The sequence below is a fragment of the Babylonia areolata genome, chromosome 18 (assembly GCF_041734735.1).
Source record: "Babylonia areolata isolate BAREFJ2019XMU chromosome 18, ASM4173473v1, whole genome shotgun sequence".
NCBI classification, from domain to species: Eukaryota; Metazoa; Mollusca; class Gastropoda; order Neogastropoda; family Buccinidae; genus Babylonia; species Babylonia areolata.
Genome location: NC_134893.1, coordinates 21,168,371 through 21,181,836, shown reverse-complemented (window position 1 = coordinate 21,181,836; position 13,466 = coordinate 21,168,371). Strand labels below are relative to the sequence as shown.

Below are 13,466 nucleotides of genomic sequence, written 5' to 3'. Positions count from 1 at the left end.
TAATCATGATAGTTTGTGGGCAGTACTTCAAAAGATAAAAACGTCAACAACTAAAAATTATCCGCATGCTCAAAGAGATGCTTTGCTCCGAACAGTCCTGTGTTCGCCGGGGTCCTGTTATATCAGAATTTTTTGACTGCCCGGCTGGAGTAAAACAAGATTGTTATCTCCCTTGCTATTTTCAATCTTGGTTTCGGAAGCTGCTGATGAGGTTAATAAAAATGGAAAACATGGTTTTCAGTTCATACCTGGTTTACAAGAAATATTTCTCCTGCTGTTTGCAGACGACTTTGCTTTATTTTCTTCAACGCCAGTTGGATTACAAAATATACTGAACAACCTTGAAAAAGCATCAGAAACTCTCGGACTAAAAGTAAATCTGAGCAAAACGAAAATAATTTGTAGAATAGGTGGTCATTTGTGAAAAGCTGAAAAATGGTGTTATAATGGTAAGGAAATTGAAATTGTAAACAGTTATAAATACTTAGGTGTTCACTTGACTACCAAACTACCTTTTTTTCTGCATTAGATGAATATGTGGGAAAAGCAAAAGGCAGGGTGGTCGAAAACATGCGAACAATGTGGAATCTTGGGAGCATGGATAGAATTGTGGTCTTTAAACTGTTTGATGGACAAGTAAAACCCATTGTCACAACCCGTGAGGGGTTGCCCATGAACCCCCGGGGACCCCTTCCCACACTAGCTAACGTCCCGACAACACAAACACAGAGACACAGAAGAGTTCAGCTCGTTCTCGTTTTACTGTGGTCATAGAAAAAAAATACTTTCGTGACAAACCAAAGCACAGGCAATCAAATAAATACCCCTCCCACCCCACCCCCCGTCTAACCACAGCACAATTCCACTACGGTCCCATAGTCAACTGCAGCGCCGGTTCAGTTCAACAACGCTGCCAGAGTTCAGGACTGGGACTCCTCCGGACGGCAGAAGACTGACAGCTCCTGCAGATTTGATGGCTGAAATCGGTCGGGGCGAGAGGGACGATGGGAAAGTGGGAAAGGGTACGTTGGAAGTGTGGAGTGGGAGCAGGAGTGGGAGCGGGAGTGAGGAAGTATTGGGGTGGACACAGTAGAAAGGGGACGAGGACCAGGACCGTCCCAGAGTTGTCCTGGAGAACCGTAGAAGGCAGTGGCACGGAAGGGAGGGAAACACAGGAAAAATCTGTCACCAGGTAAACAGGCACACCACTGGCCCAGGGTGAAACACAGACCAACACTGGAGAAGGGGGTGACAAGGAAAACGCCCCACAACTTCACTGACGGCACCCAACAGCACACACGCTGGAACGGCGACCCGTCTCTCTGAAAGCTGGGCATCAACAGCCCCGGGGAATCTTTCTCCCCTAACTACATAGATTCATTAACTCGGCTCAGAGTTTTAAAAAAAATGTTCAGAAGGGACATGCCACACACATATCCCCAAATATGCACGTGCATACGCACGAAGGAGAGAGGGAGGTGAAGGAGAGAGATGGAGAGGGGGGGAGAAGGGAGAGAGATGGAGAGGGGGGGAGAAGGGAGAGAGGGGGGAGAAGGGAGAGAGAAAGGGGGAGAAGGGAGAGAGAAAGGGGGAGAAGGGAAGTATAAGAGTTGCACACGAACACGCACAACGATCGCCAACGAGCCGTGACACCCATGTTGTTGTATGTTGTATGGATGAGAATTATGGGGAACTATGCATTTTAAAACACAAGAATCAGTTCATTCATTTACATGTAAACGATTTTTGAATGAAAGCTCCAAAACGCCGAACGCAATGGTATACGGTGATGCAGATGGGTATTCTCTGTCCATTGACAGCTGCATTAGCGCACTACCATACTGGTTTAAACTGCAACAGATGTCCATAACGAGAATTCCAAAACAAGTGCATACCATAAGTGTGAACAAGATGACCAGCTGCCAAAATGATTATTTAAGATATTGGGCGTCTACAATAAAGCGCTGTTTAGATGTGTATGGATTTTCTGAAGTTTCTTTTAATGGCGGTGTAGGAAACGAGACAGCATTGAACATTTAAGCAACGTATGGTGGACTGTAATGAACAAGACTGGTCAAGTAAACTACATGGTTGTAATTGTTATGAAACATGCCGTTCCTGTCAATCATTGTTGCAGCCAGAACAAATATTTATTTGATCTAACCATTTCCAAATTCCAATCGTTTTTCCATTAAATTCTGATTTGGAGTAAACGAACTTAAAGTTAATGAGCGTTATAAGGATAGCCTGAAAAACTGTACATTTTGTAGAGGGTACGAAGACGAAAGCCATGTACTGGCAATTTGTCCACAATATGATATTTTGAGAAAGAAATACTTATCCAAACACATACAAAATTTAAGCATTCCCAATATTACCACCCCACTTACTTGAAAATGTCAACAGCATCATGTCAAGAGATGAAGCAATATTTATATCTTTTATGCGTTAAAATAGAGGGCAGAAAGCGCTCAGTCTTAGATGAAAGACATGTTTCTAAATTACCCTTAGCTTATTTGGTTTCGTTATATCATCAGTTTATTCTTTCTAACATTTTGTTGTTCAACACGTACATTCATATGTATACAGGTCGGTTGCCTTACATTAAAACAATTCTGAGTTCTCTCTCTTCTTCTTCTCTCTCTCTCTCTCACTCACTCACTCTCCCCTTCACTTTCTCCCTCCCCTACTCTCTCTCCTCTCTCTCTCTCTCTCCCCTCTCCCCCTATCCCCCTCCCTCCCCCTCTCTTTATCTCTCTCCCTATTTCTCTCTCGCAAACACAATGAATGTTGTGGACACACAAAGTGAACCGCTAAGAGCGCACGGGCTACAGAGACACAGACGGAGGCACAGACATAAACACAGGGGTCACAGGCTATATCGTTTCAAGTGATAATTGAAAAACAGACACAAGGCCACAGGGGACGATTCGATCTCCATGAAAGCCAGCCCCGATCCATGAATTAAATAAACCTGGGGTCGCTGACTGATATTGTGTCTGTATTAAACGCCAATCACCTTTTTTTTGTCCACCAAGTAATGGAGCTTGCAGGACGTTTTCTAAAGGTTAAGATAGACAAGACAAGACAAGACAAAGCAAGGCAAGGCAAGAAAGGCAAGAATTATTTATCATTAACGACGAATTCTTTATCATTAACGAGGGTAATAGAGGGGGAGAGGGAGGGGGGCGGGTGCTGGGGTGCAGTTAGGAGTTGGTCTTGTGATCCAGTGTTCATTAGTGATCAGGGTTCGAGGCCCCTTTTCGGCATGGGGGCTATGTCCTTACGAACATCACTTTGCTCCGATTCTCCTCATTCCACCCAGGTGTGAAATGATATCTGACTTCAGTTAGGGGAAGGTCAACTCTTTCCATACGAACGGCGAAAGAGACGACGTTAACAGCGTTTCACCCCAATTACCATCATCAAAATATTGCAAGCGGAAGGCTCTTATACTGAAGACGTGAATGTTGACAAAGAATACCACAATTCTGACGACGGAAGCTAAAGGTTGGGTCATTCAGACACCCACTGGACATCCGAGGGGTCTGTGTAGAGGAGAAGAGAGGACTGGCCGTACTGAGTGAGTTAAAGACGGTCGAAGGAGAGGACTGGGCCCCGTCTTCCTATGCCGAGCCTTGGACACAGTGGGTGTGAATTCACTGCCCCCGAGGACCTTTAGAAGGCTATGAGATCTTTATTATTATTTTGTTATATTTAATATTTTGATAGATTAGTCAGATACAAGTTTAAGGCCATGGGATATTTAATTCATTTTAGATATCTTGACAGATCAGTCAGATGCATGTTTATCTCAACACCCGACTCTCCCTCTGAAAGAACAGGAAATTCTTTAGCTTTGGGAACCTTGCTGTCCTTCGATCGAATCGTTTCTGCGGACAAAAAAATGTGTTCGGCGATCACATCCATCACAAAATAGACAGCTATTTTTCTGTGGAAGTAATGTGTGCATATGTGCCTATTCATCCTTAGCATAGCCTTTTAGTTTATGGGGTGAACGATGCATATGCCAAATATTCATCCTTCGCTGAACCTTTTTCATTTTAATGACCCTTAAAGTGTCAAATACATTTCTTTTTTTATTCCTCCCCCCCCCCCCCCCCCCCTTTCACTCAGAGAAAGCTTTTAATGTGCAGGCGGGCATTATTCATTTTGCTTTCCGTTTACAGCCCTGACAGCTGCGTCAGCGGTGGAAATATGTCAGTTAGCAACAGAACAACAACAACACGTCACTCTGTCTTACCTTGGAGGTGGGGAGGAAGAGAAGGGAGCGCGCAAAGGGGGAAGAATTACGTGACAATCACAGTCGTCCAGATTCGCCTCTTTTTTTTTCCCCCGATTCGGCCATCCCTCAATTCGCATATTCCCGAATCGCCTGTTTTCCATTCGAATGATAAAAATTATTCTCGATTTTACCTATTTCCCATTCGCCTACAACTAATGAGGTGATTCCTATTCCCAGTTCGCCTTTGTACTAAGTAATGTGTGTATTATAATTATATGCGTATTCATCTCCAGCATAGCTTTTAGATTATGGGGTGAACGATGCATAAAAAAGTCAATTATTCTGATGGAGCGCGCGCGTATGTCTGCATGTGTTCAAGAACTGACCAAAAAGCTCGCTTTTTTGCATTGCTGGCCCCTCTCTTGTGTATGTTTGAGAAAGAGAGAGAGAAAGAGAGACAGACAGACAGACAGACAGCAAAGCTCACTTTCTGCTTTGCTGGCCCCTCTCTTGTGTATGTTTGAGAAAGAGAGAGAGAGAAAGAGAGAGACAGACAGACAGACAGACAGCAAAGCTCACTTTCTGCTTTGTGGCCCCTCTCTTGTGTATGTTTGAGAAAGAGAGAGACAGAGACAGACAGACAGACAGACAGACAGAGAGCGGCTGAGCAAGCAAGGAACGGGACGACGAGTCCAGTTCAACAGCCCATGATCAAAGACATGATCAAAGAGTGGGCCAAACCGGAGGAGGCGAATGGGACCTGAAGCATGTTCAACCAAGCACCTTGCATGCAGAAAAGAGGGCATCACATCGAAATTCACGGGTTTTGTGGGCAAGCCAGCTGCTGTCGATGAAGTCAGAGTGTGTAGGAATCCTTCAAAAGTTAGCCTCCCGGAAGGAGAATGAACAGTGCGTGCGCACATGTGTTTGTTTTATTTGTTTGTACGTGTGTGTGTGTGTGTGTGTGTGTGCAGTCGGTGATACGTTCGCGAGAGCACAGAAAAATACGCTGCACATGTATGTTTGTGTGTGTGTGTGTGTGTGTGTGTGTGTGGTGTGTGTGTGTGTGTGTGTGTCTCCGTGTGTCTGTCTGTGTCTGTCTATTTGTCTGTGTGTGTTTTCAATCTGTATGTCTGTGTGTGTCTGTGTCTGTGTACAGCGGTCGCCGAGAAGGAAAATACGCCAGCGTTTGAAGGAATGTGGAAGGCAGGGATGTAATGAGTGACGGGGGTGGGGGAGGGGTGGAGAGAGAAAGGGGGGGGGGGGGAGGAAACGAGCTCATTGACGGTATTCTGAACTTTGGCTTCCGAAATGGCACTTGACAGTCAGTCTAATGAGTTACGAGGAAATAATACCCACACTACAAGCGACGCACCCGGACCTGCACACCCCTTCAGAATGCCCTCCCCTCCCCCTTTCTCCCACACCTATCCGCATACTCCTGCACCACCCCCTCCGTACCCCCGACCACCCCACCTAAGCCCCTTCTCCACCTCTCCCCCCCCCTTCCCCCCCATTCCCCCGCTCGGCCCCCTGTCTTGTCCCACCCAAGGTGTTGTGGGGTGGGGAGAGGTATTGATCTTTTCACACACAGCAGAGCAGCGTCGTCTTGCTCTCCGGCCAAGCGTTTTGTTGCTTCAGCCAGTGTTGCGTGTCCTCTGTGTGTGGTTGTGTGTGTGTGTGTGTGTGTGTGTGTCTGTGTGTGTCTGTCTGTCTGCCTCTGTGTGTGTGTGTGTGTGTGTGTGTGTGTGTGTGTGTGTGTGTGTGTGTGTGTGTGTGTGTGTGTGTGCGTGTCTGTGTGCGTGTCTGTGTGTGGTGTGTGCGCGTGAGCGCACATTGGCGAGTGCGCAAGTGTGCCTGCTTATGTGTTGCGAGAGCTCGCGCACATGTGTTTATGTGCTTGCGCGCGCGCGCGCGTGCGTGCGAGTATATGTGTGTGTGTGTGTGTGTGTGCGTGTGAATGTGTTTATGTGTGCGTGCGTGCGCGGGAATATCCGTGTGTGTTGTTGTTACGGGTGGACTGGGCGGTATTACCTTCACAGCCGTTTCACCTCCACCTGTTCAACACCCCTCCCCCCTCCACCCCCCACCATCCACTACCACCACCAACCCGGGTGTGAAGGCAGTTCACACATGTTGACGGTGCAGTTAATGTGCCGTTAAACGGGGCCACCCCCGTGCGTCACCTGTCTACGATCCGACCCCCACACCCTTTGGCCCCATTCGCCACCGCCTCTGTCAGTCTGTGTCAGTGTCTGTGTGTGCGTGTGGCTGTCTGTCTGTCTGTCTGTCTGTCTCTCTCTGTCAGTCTCGAAGTTGTGATCGAATATTGTGATCTTGGTTTCAGTTTCTTGTCTTGTCTCTCTCTCTCTCTCTCTCTCTCTCTCTCTCTCTCGCTCGCTCGCTCTCTCTCTCTCTCTCTCTCTCTCTCTGTGTCTATATGTCTCTGTCTCTTTCTCTCTCTGTCTCAGTCTTTCTGTCTTTCTGTCTGTCTCTTTCTCTCTCTCTCTCTCTCTCTCTCTCTCTCTCTCTCTTCACCGAATGAGCAAGCATTCAATCTCTCCATTTGCTACCTCCCTCCCTTTTCATATAAATCGTCCTTCTATTCATCAAGATATACAACAACAAAATTGTATGTATATGTACATCTACACCAAGGCAGTACACCTTATCTATCCCACGCAGACAGCCCAGACACGCTCGTGCACACACCCAACCTACATGTTTTCAGTAGAATAACATTATACACCTAAAAACGTATGGCACTGAGCGAAGGTCTACCCAGAACTGTTTGTCATTATTACCGGATTTCAACACACTGAGTCCTGGATCCGTGTTTCATCTAAATGGGCCCGACGGTTTCCAAGAAATTAATATAATCACACACACACACACACACACACACACACACACACACACACAATGAGTGAGTAAACGGACGAACGGATGGATGGATCGACAGACATACTGACGTACAGAACTGACATTGTATTGGGTCAGGGTAGGATGGATGGTTATATCAGATATTTTCCACAGAACAGAGAGACAGACAGGTCTATGATAGTCAGTCGTGTCCCGACTATGGCCACCAGATGAGCAGAGGAGGCATCTGCTGTCCTGACTGTCTAGGCAAGAATTCGATTATAGTGGAGAGTGTCTTTGCCCAACTACCCCACTCTCTTGGCCAAGAGGGTTTTAGGACAGTCAGCGTTGGGATCGTTGGGATCAGCCCACAAAGCTGCAGCACTAAGAGCCAGTGCAATCTTGCCTCCTAATTTCAAAGTCAGAGTCCTTCACAAAAGACTAAGCTGTAAATGACTTCCCATTGCAGTTGAGAAACCATTGATCATACAGCTCTCTGCTGTTGGCCCACCTGTAAGCTTATGTCAATCTGTGATATAAGCCGACCGCTGGGCCTAAATCAAAAGGAATGTCCAACAGCACCCGGTGTTCCCAGGCGCTCACCCATCCAAGCATACATACTAACCGGGCCCGACGTTGTTTAATTTCGGTAAATGGACGAGAGCCGGTGTTTTCCACGTGGTATGGCCGTTGCTATAGATGCGGCACTACAAACCATAGAATAGCATCACTAGAATCCCCCCCACACCCCCTCCACTCAAAAAAAATTTTTTTTTTTCGAACTGTTTGATAACACCCACCCACCCCCTCACCTCCCTTTCCTTGACTTCACTTCAACTGGTCCAGGGCAACCATGTGATGTATGGGTTGTGAGTGATGCTCGATGTTGGTACCCCCCCCCCGCCCCCCGCCCCCGCCCCCCCCACGCCCCCCCCCCCCCCAAGGCCCCCCCTCCCCCGTTCATTCGTTTGTTCGGGAGGGAGCGCGTGGTAGGAAGTGGGGTCAAAGATCCCGGTGAGTGAGGAGTGCTGGTTTGAGCGCGCCTGGCACCCCATCCGGTGTCACTCAGCACATGCACAGGCATAATGCCACTCAAATCGTGACTCCCCGGTTAAAATTGTGAAAAGGTGAAAACTTTTCATCTTGTTTCTTCTTCTTTTTTTTTCTTTTTTTTTCTTTCTTGTTTTGAATTGTCGTTGAAAGTCTTCCTGCAGGTGTGTTAACTGATTTTTTAACATAATGTTAATAATGGTAATGATGAAGATAATAATCATCATTATGGCAATAACAACGATAACAACAACAATGATAATGTGGTTGATAAGAATAATGATAACGATAATGTTGATCATGATAATAATGATATCAATAATAATAATAATAATGATAATATTTTCCAGTCAAACGTGGGAGTAAGGCCGCGAGCAGGAATCGAACCCAGACCCTCACGGACGCTGTTCATATTGACAGATGAGCGTCTTACCCATTCTGCCACCTACCTCCTTAATCTTATTCTTCTTCTTCTGCGTTCACTCGTATGCACACGAGTGGGCTTCTACGTGTATGACCGTTTTTACCCCGCCATGTAGGCAGCCATACTCCGTTTTCGGGGGGGTGTATGCTGGGTATGTTCTTGTTTCCATAACCCACCGAACGCTGACATGGATTACAGGATCTTTAACGTGCGTATTTGATCTTCTGCTTGCGTATACACACGAAGGGGGTTCAGGCACTAGCAGGTCTGCACATATGTTGACCTGGGAGATCGTAAAAATCTCCACCCTTTACCCACCAGGCGCCGTCACCGTGATTCGAACCCGGGACCCTCAGATTGACAGTCCAACGCTTTAACCACTCGGCTATTGCGCCCGTCCCTTAATCTTACTCATTCTGTAACTCAGCCTTTTAGACTTTCCGAACCGTTTCTCCATAACGGATTCCAAATAATCATGTCTCTGACTTGTCAAAGTGACGCCACAGTTGTCTCAGTAGCTCTGCAAAAACCGGATGGCTGTGTAATAATTAATGATAATAATAGTAATAATGATAATGATGATGATGATGTTTATTATCATTCTTCTTATCATTATTATCTTTTTTTCTAAAAACCTTTTTTTTTTTATTCAGTTCACAAGTACAAGGTGGTAAACAATCACAGTCATTGTCCTTTTCTTTTCTTAAAAAAAATAAATAAATACAGAAAATACAACATATAAGGAGTAAAGGGGGTAGTGCAAATGCATATATGTATGGAGAAAAGACAAACAATGAAACAGAACAAACAGACTTAAAAGAGCACACACAAAAAAAAGGTTTTAAACAATTGGAATATTCCATGAATGAGTGAAACTCGATTACACAAAATAGGTTAACATACTGAATGCAGTTATAACACTTCATTTTCTGTGGAAGATGGGGCTTTGAGGATATGTTATTACATGGTGTAAACAACAACAACAAAAGACCATTTGTTTGTTTGTTTGTTTGTTTTAATTTCAGTACGCAAACACTGTGTAAGGACTTTGTTTTAAAGGTGTTTATCAGCCATCGCTAACATACACATGCATATACATATACACACATAATCATTTGAAAATTTACATCAGCAACAAAGATTATTTGTCAGGCAGCCGAGTGGAAGTAAGCAATTACTCCAAGAACATTGGTTTGTACGGTATTCATGTGTTCTGAAAATCAGAACACCCTAAATGTATACATTCTTCTATTTTGTACCTGTGTTTCAACATGCTAAGAAATGTCCTCAAAAGTGATTTAGTTTTGTTCATTTTACACTGATATTACACACCGCTTTTACAACAAAAAGTATAAAGTAAAAAGTGGCATCAGTATATATATATATATATATGTCGACCAACTCCAAGGATAACAAAGCTTTTTGTTAAGTTGCATAGTGTGAGCATTCATACATTTTTCAATTCACCACTGCGACAAAATCATACAGTTAACAAAAAAAGTTCTGTTGTCCTTGGAGATGATCGACATTCGGTGTGTGGTGCTTTTGGTCGGGTGTGTGTGGGCGGAGGGGGGGGGAGGAAGAGGTAGATCAACTGGCAGTCAGAGAAAAACCCGGGCAAAAAGAGAAGGGGGGGGGGAGGGGTTGTGGGAGTTCCGGAGAGGAGGAGGAGGAGGGGGGGGGGAACAAATCGTTCACACAGCGCACAGCGGGTGGAAAGAAGGGGGGCAACATAAAAGGGTGGCTGCATGACAGACCCTTCACTGTTGATAGGGAAGTAGGGGGGTAGGTAGGCGGGAGAAGAAAGACAGCGTGCTCAGTCCTCTAGGTGGATATCGATTTGTTCTCGGGTACTGTACTGTTTGGCTTTGGGTTGGTTTGGCTAGCAGCGGACTAGACTACAACCGGAATGGAACATGCGGTGAGTGAGTGAGTGAGTGAGTGAGTTGGTGAGTAAGTAAGTGGGCGGGTGGGTAAGTGGGTGAGTAGAGGATGGTGAGTAGATGTGAGTAAACGGATGAGTATAAGTGGGTGAGTAAGTGGATGGATATAAGTGGATGAGAGTGAGTTAGCGAATATGTAAGAGGATGCGTATAAGTAGGTGGGTAAGTGGATGGGTATAAGTGTAAGTGGTGAGTGTCTCTGTGTGTGTCTGCGCGAGCGCGCGCGTGTGCGTGTTTGTGTGTGTGTGTGTGCGTGTGTGTGTGTGTGTTATTTTTCCACAAATTTGTTCAAATTATTGTAGATCTTTTGTCAAATCGTTCATATTTCTTCATTACTGGAGAATATATTGTGACTGATGCATATTGATGTTTAATTATATATTCTACCCACTTTTACATTGACATGTCACTTATGAACATGCAGTAATTAAGATTTATTTTCAACTTGGCGTTTGATTTGTGTAATGATACAGCTCATCTTGTTTCATCCACGTTCATCCATGTAGACCTACACGATTTTGGTATCACATCCGTTCATTCTTTCATCATTTTTACATTTCATTAAAGAAGTTCTCCACGGATTTGTCTTTAGATTTATAACAGAATTAAAGATTCAATCTTAATTTGTTTTTGTTCTATTTTTTGTCTTCTTGTTGTTGTTTGTATACATTTTTTGGAGGGGGCAGGGGGTAGATTTGTTTATTTCGTTTTGCTTTGGTTCTTATTTGTAGACCATAAAATGAAAGAAACACATCAACGTAATTAGAATTTCCATTGTATGAACACCTGTTTGAGAAAAGGTGCTTAATTCATCAACATGAGGTGAACGTTTAATTATCAGCGATCATCTGATTCAGCATGTGTCGATTTCTTTTACAACCCCTCCCACACCCTTTATTATTATTATTATTATTATTATTATTATACTTGATGTTTCATAATCTATACGTTCATATCTATAACTATTGCATTAGTCAACTGATTTTATTTTTCACCACGTTATTGCATGTAATATTTCGTCTCATTCAAAACTGATTTTGTTTCTCAACTACGTGTGGGCTCTTAAATTTTGTTTCAGTGCACTTAAAAAACCGCAGCTTATTACATAATGTTATGTGGACAGACGTTAGACTTGAACACACTCGCGCACGCCAGCGAACCACTAAGATGGAGATTTCGAAAGTACGCCAACGAAAGAAAGACAGAGCAAAACATATGAGAAAGAAAGGGAGGAAATATTATATCTTCACATCGAGCATAAACTGAAATAAGTGAGTTTTCCTCTGCTATTAGATTTTTGGACATGCTGTTTTGAATTTGATAATACTCGCATAATTTGCGTCCGAACTTTTAGATATTTTGCAGACTTGTTGATAATACCCTAAGGTTACCGTGTTACAATTTTCAATGAATTCGTTTTTTCTATCACTGAGAAAATACTTGTCAAAAAGCAGTTCACTTTTTTGGGGGGCACCCGATATAACGAACGCGACACAGAACAGAGCAATGGAGACAGACGGAGTTTATGAATAAACCATCATCAGTCTTTTTGAGAGGACGTTCTTGGGGTTAATTAAGATAATTGTGTGACCAAAAAAACTACAACAACAACAACAACAACAACAACAACAACAAAAAAAAGGAAAGAGAAAAATATTTCGCAACAAACAAACACTATTCTTCTTGGTTGAGGCAAAGGCACACATGGATTATCTCACAACGAGTATCAGTAAAGTAGAAGATTTTTTGTTGTTGTTTTGTTTTGTTTTGTTTTGTTTTTGTTTATTTTTTTAGAAATATACCGAACCGACCGACCAGTCCACCAATAAACAAAAAAAGCAGGGACGGGTTATTAATAAAGACCTAATCGGACTCCGTTTATAGAGTGCATCCTGCACCCGTCCTGCGAGAGAGGACCCAGCAATTTAGCAATACAATGCTAACGTCCTGTTTCATGTACACCTCATAATCATCTGTCTCTCCTCGGCTCAGCGCATGGGACGTCCCTCCACACCCGCGCCTCCCCTCCCCTCCCCCGGCCCCGCTCCCCCTGCTGTGTGCCGCTATTTAGAGGAGTGAACAGTAATGGTTATGTGAGAAACAGTCGTCTGTCATGAGCTGCCTTCTCTGCTTCGTGTGCCACGTAACGTTAAGACCGGTTGCTAGCAGTGGTGGTTTTGTTGTTGTTGTTGTTGTTTTTTGTTTTTTGTTGTTGTTTTTTCAAATTGTTCAATTTCATTTAATGTCTATCCACATTAAATGATATTAGACATGAAAAAAAGGGGTGGGGGGGGGGGAGGGAAGGGGATGAGTTTCAGTTTCAGTTTCAGTAGCTCAAGGAGGCGTCACTGCGTTCGGACAAAACCATATACGCTACACCACATCTGCCAAGCAGATGCCTGACCAGCAGCGTAACCCAACGCGCTTAGTCAGGCCTTGAAGGGGATGAAAACAATACTATTCACAACATTAACTTAACAACAGTCTGACTAATAGAATAACTTTCCAACTCTAAAACATATAGATGTAAAATAATTTTTAAAAAATAAATAAATGAAAACAATTTAAATAAAAACATTCAAAGGTTATAGCAACAATCCAATTAAACTATTTTACAAAGGTCTGGGGGAGGGGGGGTAAGAAAAAGAAAAAAAAAAAGAAGAAAATTGTGACCCCTGCAGGATGCGTTGGTTCTCCGCTCTCTCTCTCCCTCTCTCTCTAAATGAATGAATGAATGAATGATATGGATACATTTATAGCGCATATCCTCGGTCGGAGACCAAGCTCAAAGCGCTTTCTAAACACGGGGTCATGTGCACAACATGCTGCTTACGTCTAGAGCCGACTAACAGCTGCCATATCTATCTATCTATCTATCTATCTATCTATCTATCTATCTGTCTGTCTGTCTGCCTGTCTATCTATACATTTATTTCCATAT

At 43.9% G+C, this 13,466-nt stretch overlaps 1 protein-coding gene across 2 annotated transcripts in view; it reads left to right on the top strand.

Annotated features, from left to right (window-relative positions):
- The window catches only part of LOC143291888 (uncharacterized), a 62,971-nt gene that overhangs the window by 25,681 nt on the left and 23,824 nt on the right, over window positions 1–13,466 (top strand). The window contains exon 1 of one of the 2 annotated variants that reach the window (XM_076602021.1): window positions 10,367–10,503. The exons of the other annotated variant lie outside the window; for it this stretch is intronic. Within the exon in view, the coding sequence (XP_076458136.1) occupies window positions 10,492–10,503 (12 nt within the window). The 5' untranslated portion in view covers window positions 10,367–10,491. Of the gene's footprint in view, window positions 1–10,366; window positions 10,504–13,466 lie in introns of those variants that run through there. 2 annotated transcript variants of the gene reach the window in all.